The sequence below is a fragment of the Fukomys damarensis genome, unplaced genomic scaffold (genome assembly GCF_012274545.1).
Source record: "Fukomys damarensis isolate Sample0158 unplaced genomic scaffold, DMR_v1.0_HiC HiC_scaffold_17, whole genome shotgun sequence".
Lineage (NCBI taxonomy): Eukaryota > Metazoa > Chordata > Mammalia > Rodentia > Bathyergidae > Fukomys > Fukomys damarensis.
Genome location: NW_022900929.1, coordinates 71,039,172 through 71,062,178, shown reverse-complemented (window position 1 = coordinate 71,062,178; position 23,007 = coordinate 71,039,172). Strand labels below are relative to the sequence as shown.

General features: G+C 44.4%; 1 protein-coding gene and 2 long non-coding RNA genes across 17 annotated transcripts in view; 1 reads left to right on the top strand and 2 right to left on the bottom strand.

Annotated features, from left to right (window-relative positions):
• The window catches only part of Trim9 (tripartite motif containing 9), a 105,369-nt gene that overhangs the window by 38,723 nt on the left and 43,639 nt on the right, over positions 1 to 23,007 (top strand). For all 14 annotated transcript variants that reach the window (XM_033765184.1, XM_033765190.1, XM_033765186.1 and 11 more), the window contains exons 2-3: positions 17,204 to 17,299; positions 19,402 to 19,524. In XM_033765184.1, coding sequence (XP_033621075.1) covers positions 17,204 to 17,299; positions 19,402 to 19,524 — 219 coding nt within the window. The remainder of the gene's footprint in view (positions 1 to 17,203; positions 17,300 to 19,401; positions 19,525 to 23,007) is intronic.
• LOC117286548 lies at positions 13,813 to 20,850 on the bottom strand. The gene is made up of 2 exons (XR_004517735.1): positions 20,793 to 20,850; positions 13,813 to 14,087 (listed from the first exon to the last, which is right to left on the bottom strand). It is a non-coding gene; the product is annotated as an uncharacterized LOC117286548 (long non-coding RNA).
• LOC117286547 overlaps positions 20,853 to 23,007 on the bottom strand; it is a 42,023-nt gene continuing 39,868 nt past the window's right edge. For both annotated transcript variants that reach the window (XR_004517734.1, XR_004517733.1), the window contains one exon: positions 20,853 to 21,073. This is a non-coding gene — a long non-coding RNA (uncharacterized LOC117286547). The remainder of the gene's footprint in view (positions 21,074 to 23,007) is intronic.

Genomic DNA, 23,007 nt, shown 5'->3' with positions numbered 1-23,007 from the left:
CATAAAAACACTTATAATGTACACAAAATAGGCCACTCTTTTAATGTGACTGATACAGAAATTTGTGTTAAAAATGTATATCCCCTAATTAAAAGTTTTGTCCTTGTTGCCTGGTGTGGTGGCGCATGCCTGTAATCCCAGCACTCAAGAGGCTGAGGCAGGAGGATCGCTGTGAGTTTGAGACCAACCTGGGCTGCATAGTGAGTTCCAGTTCAGTCTCAACTACATAGTGAGACCCTGTCTCAAAAAAACAAAACAAAACAAAACAAAACAAAAAACCCAAAAAAAAGGTTTTGTCCTTGTTCTAAGATGTGTTCCATTATTTCCTCACTTGGCGAAAGAAAAAAACTCTGTCCAAATTCACCCACAGTGTTGGGTTGGTGACTCTCCTTTGGCAATTTTTCTTTCCAGATGCAGATTGTTGTGTGCCTCTCTTTCTTGCACAAGGCCTTATGCCACTTGAGAATGTGCACTTAAGCTGCTTATGAGAGGTGATTGGAACATAAGGTGAATGTTTACATTTTTTGAAAAGAGTATTACAGTAAAAGACACATTGCCATTCATCCCACTCTAAACTTTCTCCCTCACTTTGAACACCCTTATCCCAATGAAACCACTTTCCGAAGCAGTTCTGGAAGACCTCTTTCCTGAGTGCCTTTATGAGGTGTGATAAAAAAGAAATATATGAATGTTGAAGCTAAGTGCCCATAAAACATTACAGTGTGTCTTCATTCACCTTGCTCACCACATCTGGCACTGTGCAACTTCTGGCTCTTCCCCAAAGACTAAATGACTATGAAGGGTTAAAAAAAAAACCAAAAACATTTTGAATCAATTTACAACATTGAGGTGGCCATAATAGTGCAGCTAATGATGCAGTGATACGTGTTTGCACTGCAGAGTCCAGACCATGGCCCAGCCGATGTTAGCGGCATCATGAGCATTAAATCAAAGGTCAGTGAAATAACTTGCTGCAGCATCTTCTCTCGGTTCCTAACTTTGTGGCGTATGATAGAATGGTTCTCTGAACTCTGTGCATTCCTTTAAAGTGAACTGTTGCTCCCCACCCCTGCCCTCAACCTCAGGGAGCTCTAGTGGGAAACAGCCATGCAGTGAGTGCTGCAGCAGAAGTGCACAGAAGTACCGCATGTTCGTGACGCTGTGGACTCCTGTTGAACGTGCTGTCTAAAATACTAATCCCTTTGCGTATGTCCACAAAATCATATCTTACGGCATCTTGCTGATACAAATGTTTTCAGATGTTATCACAGGCAGTGCACTTAATCTAGCTCAATTCAGGTGGGTTCTCCAATCTGTCAGAATCTGTTTAGATCCTAAATCTGTCATTTAACTTATATACATTGCTTTTAAGCCATCTACTCCATTGAAATAAAAATGTCCAAGCAGGTAAAACCACCTTCAGAAATCTGCGTTATGCCTTCAGAAATCCCTTCTGCCATATAACACATTGTGATCCACCCAACTAAATACTAATCTAGCTAAATTTCCTTTTTATTTTCCACAAGGATACCGTGTTAAATTCATTAAAATCCCTTTGTAAAATAATGTTAGTAAGACGGTTTGACAGTAATTATTTCCCGTGTATTAGTAATGGTTTCTTGGGATCACTGTTTTCCTTCTAAGTGAACACAACCCTATATTTAATCATCATTTTGAGACTTCATGATTTCTACTAGCTTTATACTGAAAGTAGAGTTGTCCACATGTGCAGTTTACCTGCCATGAAATTCACCTTTTTAAATGTAAATTTTAATAGGTTTTATTATATTCACAGAGTTGGACAAACATCACAGCTGTCTCATTCTGGAATATTTTAGTTGTCCCCAACTAAAATTTCCATTAGCAGTCACCACAACCACGTTGAACTTTTTAAGGAACCTCCAAGCTGTTTTCTAAAGCAGTTACCCACCAGCAATGTTTGTGGGCTCTAAAATTTCTCCAGTCCTACAACCTTTACTGTTTGCCCTTTTCAAAATATTCATCCTAGTGGATGTGAAGTGGTATCTTGATGGGTTTCTACTTGCATTTCCATTTTACTTTTATGTGCATGGCATTCTTGATTATTGAGGAAGACTGTGCTTATTCTAGAATTAAATGTTTGGCTGGGGATGTAGCTCAGTGGTGTTATGCTTGCCTAGAATCTGCAAAGCCTTGGATTCAGTCCCTAGTACTGGAAAAAAGATGTGTGTGTATGCGTGCGTACGTGTGTGTGTGTGTGTGTGTGTGTGTGTGTTATAGACTGCTTATCCTCCATTCAATCAAAGAATTAGAACCAATAGCAGATATAATAGATGATAAGATAATTAGGTGGGGAGATGATGGATGGATAGATAGATTCATTCATTCATTACTAAAATTTGACCTTACACTATTATGGGAGGAACTGATTAAGCAACAGAGGACAACTAAGGCTAAAGGAGCCAGAGATGGAGGCCAGGAGGAGATAGAGGTGAACCTGAAAATGTGCTCACCAAGGGAAGGTTGGCACAGGTCTACAGTAAGAGAGCTGCTAGCTCATGAGTCTGTACCAGAGAGGTTGGGTGCAGGATCCTGGGAAAAGCTGATGTTAAAGGGACACCAATCCCTCTGCCCTGGCTGCCCACAGCACCTGGCCCCCAGTGTCCTCACAGGCATGTTTTTACCCCAAGGAAGAAGTTGCCAAGGTGGACGGAAGGGGTGCAGCTTCATCCTAGCAAGCTCATGTCAAGTTTGGCTCTGTAGCCAGCAGGATAAGATGAAAGTGTTGTCAAGCTCTCCTTTTCTCCCGCCCTTCTCATCATTACGAAAAATTCGTAATAGTGGATTTCAGATCTTTCCTAAATTTTGAGAAGAGGGTGGCACCAGGGTCCGGGGACAAGACAAATGCACAACCTAGGGGACAGGCTTTACCAGACTTGGCCAGCGGATCTTCTGCTGGGTGGGGACAAGGGCCAGCTGGGCACTGAGGGTTTCTGTCTCATACTTGCAGTGGCGTTCTGAGGTTGGCTCACTTAGGTTTGGTCATTCTTCTGGAGGTCATGACTTAGCCTTCAAGTCAGGGAGCTCAGCACCACCTGGAATGTATGCAGCCTCGTTCAAAGCTGGGTACTCCTTCCTGCTCAGATCCGAGCTGAGGACACACCTGTCCCCCGCAGAATGTGTTGCTCCAGCACTGCTCAGAAGAAATTCCTGGCCAAGCAGATTCAGGGACACAGGTCACATGGAGTTTGATTTGCTCATTATACACTGCTAAGTGGACCACTGTTTTTTTCTTGGAAGCATTTAACAGTTAGGAGTTGTGTAAATGTTACCAGGAAAATATTTGCAAAACATTATTTGAAACATGTATCATGTTAGATTTTTAAAATGAAAAAGAAAACTTTGAAAATGTTTCTATAGATTTTTCAAAGTAGTACAGTAAGACAGATGACTAAGAAGGAGAAATGGTGGTAAAGAGAAGAGTAGGTCTTCTCTAATAGCAGCTTCTTAATCTTTTGCGGGAGGTTGCTGAGGGACTTGAACCCAACGCTTCCCAAACACTAGGCAAGCACCCTGCCATTGAGCTCCATTCCTGTCATTTTTTATTATTTTGAGATGGGATCTTGCTGTGTTGCCTAGAGTGGTCTCCATATGCAATCCTCCTGCCTCAGTCTCCCAGGTAGCTGGGATTGCAAGCATGTACTTCCATGTTGGTCAGTAGCTCCAAATCTTTGTGGAGAAAAAAATAATAAGAATTAAATCCATACTATACTAGATGCCTCAAGTTCTGGGAATTTCAAGGAACTAAAAGTTTCTGGAAATAAGAGAGAAGGCCATTGAGGTTAAGGCTGGTCATTTGCTCTGAGGAACTTTCAAATCTATTTCCTCATCTTAGGTGGAGCATCACTGAGATTCACAAAAGGTCCGGGTGGCACTACCCAGACCTGCTGGGGAAGAGCCCCGTGAGCTTCAGGTCACGTCACATCCGGCCCACAGTCCTGTGTGGTGCTGTTGCGGGCTGGGCAGTCACCCCGAGTAACCCAGTCTTGCTTTTGCAAGCTTTTCACAGGCTTTCCTCTGGAAATGATTGCGCCGTTATTTAGTCGTTTACAAAACCAACCAATTCCCACGGCGAGATTTATTTCCGTGGGAGTCAAATGCTAGATTCTAACTAGCAGAGAGAAAACTGTTGCTATGGAAACCATTCCTATTTTCACTAGGCTGGAGCAGCAGTTCACGGGCAGGGAAATGAATTGACAAAGACGCTGAGGGGAAAAGTGAAAAATACCACACAAGGTTTCGGTCCATTTTTCTGAACAATACTGATGATCACGATTCATTCTGTTGCAAATGGAAACTGGGCTGTGGGTAATGGAGCCCAAAAACTGTTTCAATACTGGGGAGGAAAAAAAAACCTCATGTAAAATCAGCACTATTTAAGATATCTGGCCGATTATTAGAATAAAGATTGTGTTTTAATTTGTTCCCAGAATAACTGAAGCAGTGGCGGTGAGAGGGAGAGGCAGATCAAGGGTAACTTGATTTCCCTTCTCTTTAGGCTTTTTAAAGGTAGTATCGAGAAGCAGTGCCTGGTTCGTCATCAGTATGAAAGGATCACAGGCTTCTCAAACTCATAAGTAGAAGAACAGAGAGCATCTGCACACCTTATGACCCAATGGCATCTCAAGTCACCAGAAAGGGCACCTGTGTGTTTCAGGCCTTATGGTATCCGTGCCTTTCTAACCGATGGGATGCTTCTCACGGTGCAGGGTGGTTCAGGCAGAGGTACCACGTGTCACCACTTCCTTAATCCATGCTCCAGCCATTCCTGCTTCCCTGGAGAGTAAGAGCCAGTTTTCATCTTAGGCATAAATAAAATCACAGCACTGCGGGAGAGCACAACAGAGAACAGAGCTGATAGAAAGGTCCCTCTTTTTGGACTCCTCAGATAAAGACAATCTAGATCTTTAATTACATCCGCAGTATCCCTTTTGCCATGTAGGGGAACATATTGCCATATTGCTGTTTAGGGGAACAAGCCCTCGGGATTAGGGCATGAATGTCATAGGGCCATTATTCTGCCTACCATGAAGGAAACAAAACCGATACCCAGCTAACTGAACCTGGTTGCCCTGGTGCCGTTGGCTGAACCTTGCTCTGTATGATGTTTCTGAGCCACAGGTGTTCACTGAAATAAATGTTCATCGATGCTGCTTGAGGGCATGGGTCTAACAAGCATGACTTTATTCCACCTAAATGTCTCCTAGACTGAAAGACGCATGGAAACATTGCTGATATTTTTCTTATAGTGAAGTTTAAAGGAAACTCTTAGCTTTGATCTTAGATACTTATTTTCTTACCTATGACCTATCTTCAGTGTCATTTTAAAAAATCTTTTTAAAAGGGCCAGAGACCCCTCTATTTTTCCATAGAACTCATAACTCTGTGTGTGTGTGTGTGTGTGTGTGTGTGTGTGTGCGTGTGTGTGGTTGGTGTGAACCAGGGCCTTGTGCATACCAGGCAGAGACTTTAGCTGAGCTATATCCACTTGTAACTTAATATGCAATAACAGCAGTGAACGTGGATGTTCATCTGGCCACCACTGTGATAAGCTTTGAAAGTGCTTGAGAGGTGCTGGGCATGGTGGCGCACACCTGTAATCCCAGAACTTGGGAGCCTGAGGCAGGAGGATCACTCTGAGTTTGAGACCAGCCTGGGCTACATAGTGAGTTCCAGGTCAGTCTCAACTACATAGTGAGACCGTGTCTCTCAAAAAAGATAAGCTTTGAAAGTGCTTGAGAGGTGCTGGGCATGGTGGCGCACACCTGTAATCCCAGAACTTGGGAGCCTGAGGCAGGAGGATCACTCTGAGTTTGAGACCAGCCTGGGCTACATAGTGAGTTCCAGGTCAGTCTCAACTACATAGTGAGACCGTGTCTCAAAAAACAATAACAAAAAAAGAAAGCATATGAGAGGTAAGGAATCAATGACCTATTTGGTGTCTAAGAGATTAAGGAGAAGGAGAAGGAAACAGTGCTCATAGTTTGCCAAGTTCCACCTAAGAATGATGCTTCTAGTGGGAATGAGACAGGAGCTGCTCAAAAGCAGATAAATGATCAAAATGCTGAGAAGGGATCCTGCAGATATTGAGCCTATTTTGTGCTTTCACAGCAGAACCAAAGACAAAAATGGGGATCTAGGGCTCACATGCAGCCCAGAGTTACAAACACAAAGCAGCTACAGATACATCATACTGACACAGGAGCTGTCAGCCTCCTGTGAGCCCACCTTACCTAGCAGCCGAAGCTCACCAAGGAGCTGCCTCCCACCAGTCTCTCCTGGCAAGCTTGGAGCCAGAATTCCTATGGAGGGCCTGGATGAGAACTTTTGGTGGGAACTTTTCTATATTAGTTACTCCTTTTTCTTTGCTCAAAGAGCTGCCAGCCTGACTTGCCCTTTGTCAGAGCTGCAGCTCCGTTCCAGCTCAAGCAGAAACAGTCTTGCCTGGCCTGGATCCTTCTGGGACCTGTCTTGTTTCTACTGTTTCTGGACCCAAGAACATGGTCCTGATAACTGGGACAACATTATGAAGGGCACTTAGGTTTCTCAGCTAACCCACAATATATTTTTATAAATGGCTGTTCTTAACCTGCATGATTTATAGAATTAGTTTAATTTCCTGTTTGGTCTAGAAACTATTTAGAATAGTGTTTCTTAATTTCCAAGAGATCATGAATATTAAGTAAAGCACTTTGTATAGTACATTGGCATTGAGGGAAGTCAAATTTATTTTTTACTTTTGACTTAGTAATGGACCAGTGTGAACCATCTTTATTCACATGGTGAAATATAGGAAGATAACAGCTTGCAAAATGGAGAAAAATAACAAAACATAACATTACTTGATGAGTAGGATGAAGCTATTAAAAGAAATGTGAAAAATCCATGAAACTAAAAGAGGAAAAATGGTTTATTACAACTCATATACACAACATAGGCGGAATAAAGCCCAATATGTCAATTAACATAATACATATAAATAGCCCAAATTTCCTTATGGTAAGTTGAAAAACTGTCAGATTAAGTTTAGAAACAAATCTAGTTTTAAAATAAAGGGTGGGAAAAGCAGGGGGCATAGAGGAGTCAGGGGTATACAATATCAGATGAAGTGTATGTCAAGCCATAGAAGGATAATAACTAATGTTAAAACATATAATGAACACACAGAGAGGATATAACAAACAACACAGCAACAGATTACATATGGCAAAAGCTTCCAGTAACAAGGAAGAACATGATCAGAGCACAATCTTCCTGAGAAATTTAATCACCTGATCATTTTAGAATATTGTAGGTAAAGGAAACTAATAATAGGCAAGAACAGTCTGTCTGAATAGCCCAGTTAATAAATTCAATTATGTATATGAATATATTTCAAATTCACATTATACATATGCCTCTTATTTTATTTGTTTGGTTTTTTGGTTTTTTGAGACAGGGTCTCAGTATGTAGTTGAAACTGACCTGGAGCTCACTATGTAGCCCAGGCTGGTGCCAAACTCACAGTGATCCTCCTGCCTCAGCCTCCTGAGTGCTGAGATTACAGGTGTGTGCCACCACGCCCAGCCACACTTCTTATTTTAGGTATATTTTCTTTTATAAAAAGAAACTATTCTTCTTTGATGTCCACTAAATGTTTGCCAGAGGATGTCACATTCATATGTCTATCTACAAAATAATGATTACAAATTCTAAAGAGCAGAGATCCTGTGAACTGTATACTCTGACCATTATCTACTAAAACTAAGCATCCATCCATGGCAGTTTTTCCCCTCTCCACCAGACCACTGAATTTTCCACTCTTTGGCCCCTAATGTTTCTCCATGGTGAAATGGGCCTTGACCATTGTTAATAACAATGGGAAACTAACTTATTTAGCAAACACTTAGGCAACACTTTATGTCCCAGAGCCTCTCCTAAGTGCTTGACAAATAACACCAATGAAAACTTATGCCTTAACTAGGAAAAGATCAAGTTGTTTTTTAAATAAAAGCTCCCCGGTAATATTCAAATGTGATTTTATAAAAAGTTCATTTTTTTTCCTGATTACAGAAGCAAACACAAACGTATCATTAATAGGTGGAGTCAGATGCACAGGAGAAAATCACTCTTAGTGTCTTCAGGGTGAGTATAAATTGGATAATTCCCCAGAGGGGCATTTTGGTAACATGATTTTTAAAAGCTCCTAAATGAGAAAATTTGTTGATCAAGTAATTTCAGTTCAGCAGACAGGAATAATCAAGAGTATGTTCAAATATTTACAACATGAATTTCATTTCAGCTCTTTGCAACAACATGAAAACAAACTAAATATCCTAAAATAGAAGATGAAGTAAATAAATCATGGTGACCTATGCAGTTAATTGTACTACAGCTGAGCAGTTAATAGCATGGATTCTGCTCCAGGCCTGGCGGAGACTGACTCCCCGTTGTGCTTCTTAAAAGCTTTCCGTCTTCTGGTCCACTAAATTTTCTTGTCCTGGTCTATCTTCTGGAAAAAAAAAATTGTTTTGAGAAGAACGATGATATATTTAAAGTATTGCAAGCCGTACCTGACACATCCTAAGTGTGATCAAAGTATTTTACAGCTTACAAGGAGGCAGTGGCATGTTTAGTGTGATGAAAAAATATCTGTAGCCCATAAAGCGGAAGAAGGACAAAAGTGGAAAGGACTCAAGACAGTGATGGATGAATATGACCCCAATTTTGTTTATTTACTTTATATAGAAATATATATATCTATATATACACAAAGTTTCAAAACATTGCTGTTTATTACTGAGCTTATTTATACTCTCCGGTAAAACTGAGTTTTCTGTTTTGCTCTAAATCATTTTTAGTCAGCTGATTTTCCTGAAATGCACGTATTCTGCTTTTACACTTAAAAAATTATGTCTTGCCCGGGATTTAGCTCAGCGGTTCGGTGGCCTGCCTTGCAAGCGCAAGGACCCGAGTTCAATCCCCGGTACCAAAATACAAAATAAAAAATAAAAAATTATGTCTTGCCCGGGATTTAGCTCAGCGGTTCGGTGGCCTGCCTTGCAAGCGCAAGGACCCGAGTTCAATCCCCGGTACCAAAATACAAAATAAAAAATAAAAAATTATGTCTTAAAAAGTCTCCCTAATAGCTATTTAGATCTTGCTGGAAAGTTGAGGTGAAAAAAGGCTACTGTGTTTTAGCACCATTTAATACTTGAGTCTCCAGAACACAGTCAAAGCATTCTTATGCAAACAACATTCCCAAGATTTTTCCCCTTTATCACATATATTTCTAAAAGTATGTTTTGGGCTGGGGATTTAGCTCAGTGGTTCCACCGCCTGCCTCACATATGCACAATTCCAAGTTTGATCCCTGGTACCAAAAAAAATAAAAATAAAAGTCCGTTTAATTAGTTAGCAAAAGCTCTTATTTGTGTAACTCAGATTTTCTATGTAGAGACTGAGAAGTCATGAATCTCAAATCAGTTTTGTTTCTCTCAAATGATGTGCTACCTGGAAGCATGCAGCATCCCAGGGTGGACAGGAAGGAAGCTGGAGGAGTCCTAGAGGAAATAGCTTTCTGGAAAAGGACTGAAAGCCTGCTGGCTAAGGCCTTCCAAAAGACAGCATGTGCAAAAAAGTCGTCCTTCTCCAGAATGTAAAACCCAGTATGTACACAAAGGCTTAGCCCAAGGAAGGCATATTTTTGACCGTGGTTGAACATACTTGGTAACTGCCTGACAACACATATATCGGGGTTTAGAATACCCACAGAAAGGCATGCTCTCTAACAGAGCCTTGGGCAGGGTGCTGGTGACCTCACAACTGCCTCCCTTTATTAAAGTTTCACGCCTTCATTCACAACAAGTGCTGCACGGATTCTTTCACTGCTCCCAGAGCTCCAAGCAAGAGCATAGAGACTCTGTCAATCAATTTTTACCCAAGAAACTATAAACCCTAGGTGAGGCCACAGTTTCTTTTGCTGTGCCCTGAGGCCAGAAGCAGCTCCTCTATCGCACTGCAGAGAGCACCTGTCATGTGAATGGGCATCTCCCACGTGAAAGCTTCCTAAGGCAAAAAAATCCCTGAATGTTGGTGGTGGGTCACAGCTGTGCAAAATAACTCTGGACTTCAAACCGTGAGCAAAACTGACTGTGTCTTACAGGGAAAGCAGATGGCTATATTTTCTCTAAGAGTTATTAAAGCTGTGTTGCTGTGTTTGGTTGGTAGAATATCCTAGACTCCTTTATTGGACAGAGTGAACTCTTAAGTGGACATTATTAAGTTCAGAATGGTGGTCATTTCAGACCAGTGATGGCTCCCAAAAAAGGGAACTCTGTTTTCTTCATTATTTTTCTACCATGAATCACTGTGTCTCATGGTCATGTTCTACAAATATTGGTTAATAAATCATGAATAGAAAAAATCACAATTGCTACCTGAATTAGTTTGGCTGCAGTAATAATCTCAACATCTTAAATATCATATGTTTTCTCTTACATGAGAAACCCAAAGCACAAAAACAAACAGCACAATAAAGGATAGATAATAGGAAAAAGGGAAATTGATCTTCTGGAAAGGAGAAAGAGACCAAGAGATGGAGGGAGGGGAAAAGAAGGGGAATGGAATGGGATGAAAAAAGAATTAAGATGTGTTATGTACATGATGAATGTGATCATTAATACTGCAAACGTGTACTGGTAAAAATTTATTTTAAAAATCCCAACATATCAGTGGTTTGTCAAACAAAAATTTATTTGTGGCTCATGTTATATGATAGGAGGCAGTCCAAGGTTCTGTCCCATGTCTTGTCACTTCAAGGCACTCTTTGGGACAGACACAACAGTGTGAAGAGCCTGGTTACTCCAACCCAAAAGAGCCAAACTCTCTTGCTAACTTCATGTTCAGTGATGCCATGTTGGTAACCTAAAATCAGCTAGGTATTCATTCCACACTAATTGGCAAATGCTATAAATCAAAATGTATTTGTCTTGTTGTTGTTGAGAGCTGGTTTATCAACATGCCACTGACTTGTGTGCCAAAGAAGAGCAAAAGAGCTGGTGGAAAATCAGTGTCTCTTAAGCTAGCAAAAGTCGCTAGTAATGATGATGGGGCCCAACATGTGCTCGCTCTACCGGAGGCTTTGCAGGTCATGTGACCAAAATGGAAAGAGACTAAATGGTTGTGAACAACACTGCAATCTACCCTGATGAATTGACCAAGCCACAAATCAAGACATGAGTATGACAATGTTGCAACAGTTTATGGATGTATATTTTTATATAATTTTTATGAAAATAACACTAAGGATGGAATTCTTACAATATGCTTAGCACTGTGCAGAAGAATTTTTTGTACATGATCTCAGGTCCCATGATACAGTTACTGTTATTATCCCCATGTCGCATAGAAGGAGATGGAAGCTGAATATTCTGTGCCCTGGACACAGACTCCGAGAGTTGCAGAGCCTCGGGTCATCTTAGCAGAAGAAGGAGATGGAAGCTGAATATTCTGTGCCCTGGACACAGACTCCGAGAGTTGCAGAGCCTTGGGTCATCTTAGCAGATCTACCTGGAAGGAAGTGAGGGAGCCAGCTCTGAGCAGAGGATGAAGCTGACCTGCTATGGCCTCCGCCAATCTGCAGAGTTCTGCAGCTGGATGGTCCTTCAGCTCTGTCCCCAAATCGAGGAAGGGGGCCCCAGTTGATAACTGGCCACTGGGCATAGACTTCAGCAAGGCAGCTCCCTATGGTCAACAGCAACTCCCAGTGTCACCTGTCAGCAGCTGATATCTCCAGCAGCTGGGAGGATGCCTGGCATTTTAGGATTCTGCAGAGCAGCTCGGTTAGCTAAGGGGTCCATGACCACACAGTTGGCAGAATGCTGTAATTTAAACCCACACCTGTCTGACTTTAAAGTCTGTCTTCAGCTCTGACACCGTATTTGTCGCCATTGCCCATCTGTCACCATTGCCCCACCTGATTCCATTACTACTGATAGAATAATGGCAATCCTGATGCATTTTTATGGTTTCAACTTTTGTGGTCAAAACTTTTGTGGAGAAGGGAGGTAAATGGCGCCGGGCATGAGCTTTTGCTGTAAATGTTTGTGTATGCAGAAGACCTCGCAAGGAAGAACGGGAGGGAACATACATATTTGTGGGTTGCATAGAAGTCCTTTCTGCCCTGCACACAGCTCAGAGAGGCTCTCACGGTAAACACGCTGAGGTCTGTTGCCTGGAAGCCCAGCACTCTGGTAGGCAGAGGCAAATTCAAGCCCAGTCTAGGCAACTTTGTTACAGTGAGACCCCATCTCAAAATAAACAGGGCTAGGGATGAGCTACCGCTCAGTGCAAAGGCCCTGGGCGCAACACCCAATCTGAGTTTGCTAACTGGTACTAGAGAAAGGATCCGACTCTCCCACAGAGACTGGGAGATGGGGGCCACACCTTCAGGTCTTCCCTGGCCCACACAGCCCACTGTTTTGTCAAGCTTGAGTTTTCTGAGGCAGGCACTTTAAGTGGGGGTGAGGCTCAGGCTCAGGATGAAGCCTTGTTGTAATGGGTGAGTAATGAGCCTCCCCAGGGAGAAGACAGCACACGCTCAGGTATGTGTTCTTTTACACACATGTACACCCTGCCGCTTACATTATAGCCACAGTTTCACCCACTCTCACATGCATACATTCACACGCTCACACGTATACACACACCACCACATACACCCCACACACTGGCCTGGGTGCTTCAGTTTCCAGGCCTGGATTTTCAGTTTGTTGCGCACAACCTGTTCACTGCCCCAGCCTTGCTGCTGGGCTTAGCGACGGGCTGGCATGTCCAGGCAGAATGGCTTTTCTTCTGAGGACTCCTTCCCATCCAAGTACAGTGAGCCGAGGGTGGGGCAAATCCAAGATCTTCCACCACCAGAGAATCCTGAGGAGAGATTGCTTCCAGGGGCAGGAAAGAGGATCGGAATTTTACCTAGATGGAGAATCAAGGCCCTTGGGCAGCTCAGCTTGAAAGTTCCCAAACAGGAGGCATCAGTGGGTGACCTCACTCTACTCTCTGTCCAGTCTCTGCCCAGGATCCCTGGCCAGGAGGGCACCAAGCTAGCGCTGGACCCAATGCAAAGCTTCTTCCTCCGTGCCATGATGCCCCTCTCTTTGTCAAGGGTCTTTCTTTAAATTGAAAGGGAGGAAGAGGAAAAGCAAGGGAGGAAAGAAGGAAAAAAGGAAGGAGAAGGGGAGGGGAGGAAGAGGATAGAAGACTGTTTAGGAAAACTGAAGCTGAACACTCCATGGAGTAACAGTAATGCCAGGCCTTCTATATTATGTAACCATTAAGTAGGATCAGATCCTCTTGTAGTCAAACTCAAGTCCTCCTCCGCTCATCCTCCCAGGTTTTACATGCTTGCACCATGGGTTGTTTTTATTCCTTTCTCTGGGATCCCGGAGCAGAGCAAGACTTTGGCATCATGCTAGGTGGGGTCTGTGTTTTGGCTCCTCCGCCGGGGACGAGGGTGGAAACAGCTTCACTCAGGCCTCTCCTCTCCGACCCCAGCAGCCCGCAGAGTGGTGATTGGGATTAAGTAAGGGTGTGTTTTGAAAGCACCTACCAGAGTTCCTGAGTCATATCAAGTGGCCAGTATACTTATTACCATTAGAGGTTCTTGCTTTTACTTTTGAATTGTATAAAATCAGTGATATAGTGAGACTAAAACTCATTATTTCTTTAGAAAAAAATGCTGTTCTTCTGAGGGCCTTCCTTGCGCATCCCACTGCAGCCATGGTCTCCTTCTTCCCCTGTCTGCCATTTGGGTACCTGGGAAGGAAGCGCTGTAGGCCCTGGGTGGTCCCTGGGGAACAGAAGAGCAGCAGCGTCACCTGGAGGGTCGCTGAGCTGCTCTGTGTTTGTGGCCTTGTCCCGTTTTGTACTGAATCCTTGGGTGATCCTTTTCAACCTGTCCCATGCCTGCAACTTCACGTCCCAAACAGGGAATCACGTCTACAATGAAGAAAAGGGAAGGAGACACTGCCTGCGGTCTGCGCGTGCTCGGCAGCATGGCTGGATGCCTGCAAAGTAAGGAATCAAATCAGGATGGACTGAATTCTGGCCCGTTTACAGAGCCTAGGAAATTGGTTCTGAAAACTTCCCACGGTGGCTTCCAGGTTAAACGGTTCTCACTCATGGCATCCCTCCTTTGGGCGACAAAGGGAGTGGGACTCAGGTGGAAACTGAAAGACAGGAGTGAACACAGGGAAGGAAGAGGCTGAGCTCTGCGTTTCTCCCCTTCAAGCTCCAACAATTTGCTGTCCATCTTCCTGGGAGCCTTGGTTTTTCCCAGCGTGCTGTTCTCCGAGCGAGAACTACTTGTCTGGAAATGGGTCAGTGCTTCTACGGCTGTACCTCTCATTCACCTTCAGACCCTTTTTCAGTAAATTAGAAAACAAATATCCAAGACACACAAACTTGGCTGCGTAGGCATTATAAACAGCGGTTAAAACCATACCTTCTCCCTGTACCGACTACATGTACACCAAGAGATGCTGTAATGAAAACACGCCATATGTTTGTACTTTCTGTGCTTCGGTGGCAAATTTACAGGCCTGCTCTGTGGTCCTGAATACAGAAACATCTCTGATAGCACAGACCTGGAATTTAAATGTCCCTAGGAAACCAGACCAATCGATAAAAATGTTCTCCTACATTAGATAGGGTTTATAAATGTGACCCAAAGACTATCCTAAAAAAGCAATGCACATATAAACCCTTACTAAAGGGGGTATTTTCTAGAGATAAATAGCTTTCCAGGAGTTCTCATTGTCTCTGGCTCAGTTTCTACAAGAGGACACAGCTTAGGAGAAAGGTGTTTAGATCTTTATCTTATAATACAGTTGTTTATCAAATACCAGAACCATCATTAGCCAGGTGAACAGCACTGGGGAAGAACACAGACACAGAGAGAGAGGAAATCTGGAAATAAATCCATTTTTAAAATTCCTTATTCTTTTGTCATCTAGATACCTAGATGAAGCCAGCACTCTTTGTCGAGTACTAAATAATTTTTCTCTAAATATATACAAGAAGTCTCTATGAGGGTCAGGTCTGACTTACATTATACAGACACAATTAACTGTAAACTAAGCAAGCAGGTAGCTTCATTTCTGTGTAGCCAAATGAATTTGGCTTCTGTTTTCAAACTTCCATGTGTGGTTAGTAAGGCACCGATTATAATGAAAAGGGGAAGAAAACTGTGATAGCCCAACCAATTTTCATCTATTCAGAAAAAAAGAGATACGAGTTCTAAAAAGTAGCAAGAAAAACAAATTCTCCTGTAAAATACAGCATGTCTCTCATTGTATGGCTGTGATTCTAAATGAGATCCTCTTTTCCTCCGTATCTCCTAGGCTCCTAGAAAGTGTTCTTGAGGAGAAACTAATATTTCATACATTGCCCACAATACCCCAGAATACTGTAGTAGGATCCTTCTCATTTTATGGAGGCTGTAAAACTAAGTATTAAAAAACTGAACAGCCAGTATCTGGCAGCATTTATGAGTTCAGGATTGTTCCCTTAATCACTACCCTTTATTAGCAGAAGCTGTCACACAGATTAATGCATTCGCCCCTCATAATAACCCAAGGACAAAGTAGTATTACCATTCCCATTTTTTTTCTATTGGAGTAGTTCAGGTGGAGGTAACTTTCTCATGGTCATGATTAGTAAGGGACAGAGCCAGAATCTGAACTCCTTCAAAGTCTGTGTTCTTTCTACCTCCCCACTTTGCTTCCACTCAGCCTTTGGCATGCACATTTTTAAAGAGAATCAGGGCCCAACTTCGTGTTTGATAAGGCAAATATAACAGAAAACCATTCAGGGGACCAAATGATATGATTTTAAGATGTTGTCCTTTTGCTGAATAGAAAGGGTAAAGGAGGCATGGTGCCAGCAAGGACAAGAATGGAGCTTAGTCTTCAAAGAAGGCATTGTGGAAAGGGAGTCTGTTGCTACACAAGGGATGGAAGGCTGTGCCATGCTGCTAGGAGAAGGAAGCCTGTTTCAAATACAGTGCCAATGGCAGCAAGCAACGGAAAACTGCAGTAAAGAACTTGAATAGGAGTTCATTTTCCCTCACAATAAGAAGTCTAGTGGTGGGTGGTTCTGATGCTCTCTCAGCTGCTCGGTGATGCCAAGAGAACCCAGCCCGTTTTGTTGCCCTTGCCCGCCATATCACACTGACCTCAGCATGCAAGTCAGCAGATACCACATCCATCCTAAGTCAGGGACCAAATAGGAGAGGCTGCACCAGCCACATCGGTCCCAGGTCCAAAAGGAAGGCAAAAGCTTTCTCAGGCCTCTCCAGCCTCCAGCTGACTTCCCCTGAGGTCCCACTGACCAGCACTGTGTACCACGGCCACCCAGCAGACAACAAGGCCGGTAGGAGTATGTGCTTCCCTGGACACACTGACCCCCAGCAGAACACATCCCTACTTGGGTGTGGGACGCCAGAAGGAGAGTAGCCTTGGTTAGGAGGTGGGTGTGGAGAGCAGTTAGGACAGCAGGCATGTACTTGGGAGAGGGAAGAGAACATCCATGTGGTGACGGGTAGAGTGGCGCCCTGCCGTTTGTCTGGTCATTACATTTAAGTGGCCCCAGACAGTCACAACAGAACCTAACCTTTCTTTCTTCATCCTGTTCTTGACTCTCTTCATTCTTTCTGTCTTAATCCCAGACCAATAGCACTTTGGACTTAGTGGTTTTGATAAGAAGCAGATCATCCAACTCACAGTTTTGTGTTTTATTTCTTTGGAGATAGTAGAGGCTGAACTAAGGTTTCCTTGCATGCCAGGCAAGCACACTACCTCTGAGCTACATGTCCAGCTCATTTTTTTTTTGTAACTTTAGCAGACAGGCATCAAATAAATGGCTACTTCATCAAGGGGATGAGGAAATTCTAGGTAGATATTAGCTGGTGAGGGCCCCTGCCAGGCCAAAAGTTTTCACTGCTTTGGAGGAGAAACCACTCAGGAGCCCTTGGAAGGAATCTGAACACCACTGTTACAAATGTTGGCTCAGCAATTCAGCTTCAGACAGGAGGAGTCTGGATCTTGGGAACTTTTGCTCTGAAAACAGCACTGTGTGGCCTTGTGTGAGTCCAGCTCCATGGCTTCCTTCTTTCTCTCTGCAGAGTCAGCTTTCCCAGGCACTGAATGGACTCTCTGACAGGGCCAAAGAGGCCAAGGAGTTTCTGGTGCAGCTGCGCAACATGGTCCAGCAGATCCAGGTAACTACATGGCCCGAGGCCGAAGGCAAACCCTGCGGGCTGATGTGTAACGAATGGGGAATTTGCTTCTTCTCTGTTATGTTTATGTGTTCTGGGAAAACTCCTGTTTATTTTTTTCCTGTCCTCTCTTCTAGCCACACAAACACACAGACCAACTGCAGACACTCCCCTTCTTGGGGTGGGGGCCTTTGGCCAACAACTGGAAATACAACCTAGTTTTCCAAATGACTCCCGCCTTCCACACTGAGATCCCAATTCTCTACTGTCCTGGACTTAGACAGGGATTTTTTCTTTGTGAATTCAAGTTGTTATCTCTCAGTTTTTAAAACCTTATAGGTCCCCCAAACATGTTGTAATTGCTCTCTTATTTAATACTAACAGGTCACATTGGCTCTTCTTTTTTTTCTTCTTTTCCTTCTTCCTTTCTGTTTTCTTTGCTTTCTTCCTCTCCTACAAAAACACTTTCCTCAACTTGGATACTTTCCAGCCATGAGCCCCTGGCGACTGTAATTTCAGATCACTCTATCAGGACACAGTGACCAGCAGGCCAGCCAGCATTTGAGAACTCATAACTTCCCTACCAAAACTGAAAGGGAGAAGTCATAAAATGCATGAGATCCTAAAATAATGACCCTCTCTGCACTGTTTACCATTCATATGTTTTGAGGTTTGCCTCACAGAAATACCCTTAACTCTGGCCTCCAGTAAATTGGCTCTTGGAGTTAATATTTAGCCCATGTCAAGGCAGAAATGAAGTTTTAAATGTAAGCCAGTCTTTCAAAGCTTCACACACTGATTTCTTTGCCTTTGCCTTTCTCGTTGTTGTGTTTTTGGCACACATGCCCATGTTAAAACTTTTCATTCCCTAACAGCCTAACAGTTTTGTATGCTTCCTTCTGTTTTTCAAAGCAACGGAGTTTATCAATCAGTCCTTTCTTTGCTTTTGCTGGCATAAAATGTGCAGCCCCAGGCTTGCCTCTGCTTTGCTCTTCACAGAACAAGCTTTCTTTCTGCAACAGAACAGTGCCAGAGCCTTCCAGGGGGAAGGCTCCCCTCACTCTGCACAGGACACAGGCAGCTCTTAAACGATGCTTTCCAAGGGCCTTCTCTGAGAAGAACTCAAAAGAGAACTCAAAAGCAGTTACCATGAGATCCAAAATTCAACATCCATAGTGCACCTAATAGGAAGACCTTGCATTTGAAAAAAGTTGACAAATACCTCCGTTCACTGTTATACAGAGATCCAATTCTTTATGGCTTTGGGAATGAAATTCGATAGACTAAGTGGTTCTTCCTCCCCCGACCCCACAAAGTTTACTGTTTACTCAATTAGGTGCAATTTTTAAAGTTCTATTAATATATATGTGAATAGTTAGCATTCGTTCACTGTAAATTATAGTTTTTTGGTTATGATTTTAAAATCAAAATTGCATATATTGCTTATTTAAAAGACTAGCTTTAAAAAATGCCTATAATCCAAGGAGAGAATCGTTTCCATAATAGATATGTATATATTTAAATCAAGGGAGATTTTTACACCCAGCATTTACTTAATCTAAACATTGTGGGAAGCTCTAATTCATTTCGGACACAGTTCCCTTTCCCTGCAAGTGGTTGTTTCCTATCTGATGTTATAGCGAGGGGGTGCCTGTTACAAACATTGTTTGCACTCCACTCTGCTTTCCTTAGTGAAAGGAGCCCCCACTTTTGCCCATTATTTTTATGCCTTATTGACTTGTATGTGATTGGGTTGTTGTTTAATCGCCCCACTCCTCCTGGTCGCCACGTCCCCTGGCCCCTGTGGCCCCGAGGGACTTGTGTGCCACTCTGCACATCGAGGCTTTGTTTTACTTCCCATCATCCACACTGGAGGTGACTTCCTGTCACGACAAAGAATCTATGTAACAAAATCATCTCCGCTTCCTTCTCACTTGAAAGCAAAACATGGCCGCAGTAGAAGGCAGGGTGTACCCGGCTACTTTAACCAAATGTCCTTCGTGGACAGGGCTCCTTCCTGGTCCCCGGGGCAGAGATGGCTGCCCCACATGCGGGGTCTGTTTGTCCCCAGCGCCTGTGCCTGAGCCACATGCTCTCTCACACAGGAGAACAGCGTGGAGTTTGAGGCCTGTCTGGTGGCCCAGTGTGATGCCCTCATCGATGCCCTCAACAGAAGGAAAGCGCAGCTGCTGGCCCGTGTCAACAAGGAGCACGAACACAAGCTGAAGGTGAGTGTGGCCCCTGGAGCGGGGTATGGAAGCCATAATCCAGGTTCAGGGCCAGAACAGGACAGGCACAACCCCTATCCTGCCCTCCTGCCTTCATTTGCCTATCTAGTATGTGCGGAGTGAGTCCTCTGGGCTCCCTTTGGGGTACAGAATAACCAGTTCAAATCCTTGCCTTTTTACATTCTGCAGGAAGGATAAGCAGTAAGCAAGGTAAGTGAGCAAAAGATGTAGTTATGTCGGTAAAGAGCGCTAAGTGAAATAAATGGGCAGGAAATGGGGACATTACCAGGGGTGAGGGCTGAAATTTTCGATGCGATGTCTAGGTGGCCCACACAAAGGCATGAGTGTCTTTCTGAACAGGGAAATGCAATCTGTACTTTCTAGAAAACAAAATGTGCCTTAACTTTTGAAGTGAACTTTGCAATCAGACAGCAATACAGACATTTGTCACCATGCAGCGAACTCCACTGATTCTAAGTCTGGGGCCCTACTGGCAGCACCAGTCCTCTGGAGACACCCGCTGCCCCCTCCATCGCCCCATGGGAGGTGGGTCATGAGACTGAGAACAAGGGTTGCTGGAAGGACAGTGAACTGAGGGCCACACCGTGGTCAGCCAGCCTCGGGGTTGCCAGTGTGGGGGCCTGGTGTGCAGTGTCGGTCCCAGCTTAGGGCAGGAGAGGTGAGGGCAGGCAGTCAGCAGCAGGAGGTTCAGTCCCAGCATGGGCCAAGCAGTGGATTCACAGTAAGTGCAAGCATCACTTAGCAGCTCTAACAGGCTCCAGCCCCTGGAGAGTGAGAAGGCCAGTTTGTAAAATATGAGGTTCTTGTAGGTAAACCAACGACGAGTTTCAAGCATGAAGAAATAAGAAAACATGGCTTGCAAGACTTAGGTAGGGCTAAAGCTTGGAAGCAAAGATGCTTTGAGCAGGGCCAGTACCCAGTTTGTGATTAGTAGACAGACACCTACGCAAGGAAGCAGGTAGTGGGGCACCAGGCGCTGACAAAGCCTGCAATGCAGCAAGATCAGCAAAGCCCTGAGCAGCAGAACTGCCAATCATTATGTGTCCTGCCTTCATACCAGAGCCCTGGTGCCCAGAGACCTCTGCTGGGAAGTCAGGGAGCCAGCAAGCACCCTAAAGAAAGCTCTTTCCCCAAGGAAGCTTCACTGTTCATTCCACAGAACAAAACCCCAGTGGTGGCTGCTCCTGTAAGGCGCCTTCCTCCCCACCCACCTGCAGCTCTTCAAAAACACTTTCGGATTCACACACCTGCTTCTTCCTTCCCCCAAGGAAAGGCAGTAATGTGACAGCAATACCCATCTTTCCTTCCTGCTTTTGTAAATTGCCAGGCTGTCATAGGGGAGAACAGGGGTGGAAATGAGGCTGGCAAGAGGCTAAGCTGTGACAACAAGGTCCAAGCCAGAAGGGTTCATGAGGCCTGCACCCCGTGATGTGGTTTGCCAGCCTGCCATCCAGCTGGTGTTTATCAGTGCCGTGCCTCTCGGGTGTTCTGTTAATCAGCAACAGCACAATTGTATCCGCGTGGATTCCTAGAAAAAGAAAGTTGCATATCTTAAAATCGGAATAGATATCGTAAGTTGGGGAAGAAAAGAGCCCAGGGCTGCAGTGTTCAAAGGGCCCTCGCCTATTGCTTTGGGCAGCAAACAAAGGCTGGAGGATCCTAATGGTCCACAGTGGCCATTAGTACTTCCTAGTGGTGCATCTAATAGGAGACCTTCTCAGGTTCACCTTAGAATTAAATCAGGTGTGGGGTTGGGGGGTCAGCACACCAATCCCAACAGTATGGAGCCTTCAAACCGGGTGCTAAGGCAGGAAGTGGACTTCCCCAGGAAGGCACCCCCACAGCCTGTGCGTGCGAACGCATAAATAAGTGCCCATTGATGGGAAGCTTTCCTGGGATGGCCCTCTCTCCAGATGCTCAGTTCCTTGGCAGTGGCCGCATCCACCAGATTTTTTACTCACACCTCATAAAGACAGAGGTGCCCTGTCGTTAGTCCCACAAATCAGTGGATGTCTTCTGTCCTCATTGCCTGCTCTAATATGGCTAGAAGATTGTCACTACCGCCCTTCATTTTAGCACTCTTCAGAAAAATAGAATCTTATTGCTATAGTCATCCTCTAAGTATTTAAGTCACGTAGAGCTGCGTAAAATAAAAATGTGCATGGCTCTGGGAAATGAGCTGGACAGCTGGAGTTTTCTCTGCTTAGCAGTGGCAGAACCATTTATATATCTATATATCTAGCCAGAAAAGTTGAACTTTTCCTCAGTGGAAATCTTTTTTGTAAGACCTCGCTAACGCGTTCTGGCGCCAGCACACCAAAACACAAGCTGGGATGCCACGTCCTGGGACATCTGTGTAGGGTGGGCCAGGCAGGGCAGCCCGACGCACACGGGCCACTGAGCACAGGCTCCCGGCCGCCCTCCTTCCTCCCGCCTGGGCTCAGAGAACCTCAGAAAGGAGAGGCAGATGGCTGGTTGTCCCCCACGGCAGCAAAGCTGCTCTGTCTTCTGTCTGGAGCACTTTGTTTCTCTACTGTGGCCAGAGGATTGTGTCTGTCACCGCTTCTGAGAACAGCCCGCAAAAGCCCTGCTGCCACCAGGACTCCCATAGGGGACCTCAGCGTCTCCACCCTCTTTTGTGCCCAGTCTTTTCCCTTTCTTGCCTCTTGTGTTGCCACTGAGATTTGTGAGGAAAGACTGGCCTTTTATAGACAGCGCTTGCCAGGCGCTGTGCTTCTTCCTGTCTTTGTGATCTCACCCACCCTGCCTTCATGGCAGCATTCTTGGGTTCTTCCGCTTCCCCTTGGCTGCCTTCTCTGGGGGCAGGCCTTCTGCTGACAAAGGTGCCGTGTGTGTGTGGGGGGGGGGCAACTTTCTCTCCTTAACAACAATGCTGGAAAGTGAGCATGTGTTTGCAGTCTTTGTAATCTGCTCATATCTCTCCTCTCAGAGAGCACAGTGTGTGTGTGTGTGTGTGTGTGTGTGTGTGGCAACTTTCTCTCCTTAACAACAATGCTGGAAAGTGAGCATGTGTTTGCAGTCTTTGTAATCTGCTCATATCTCTCCTCTCAGAGAGCACAGCTTGACCAGATCTGCTGGTCCTGGTTCTAGGCTGGGTGAGGAGGACCCCATAGTCTGTGTCCCAGAGACCTGGCTGAGAGGTCTCACTTTGTCATTCACTGGGTCTCTCACTTTGAGCGATTCGATGTCTTCGTTTATCTGTACAAAATACAGCTAGAAGTAGTTCTCACCTCATAAGGTGTTGTAAAGCTCATGGCGCAGGTCTCAATGAGTGTTACCTCTTATTTTTGCTAATGGTTTGAGAGAAGATCACTGGAAATAGTTTCATTCAACACACCGAAGAAGTGTTTCTGGGAACCTTGCCCCATAATACCCTGGTTCATACAGTAGAAATAACCCATATACTGGTCATCTTATCTCTGCCCCTGGGGAATTCTTTAG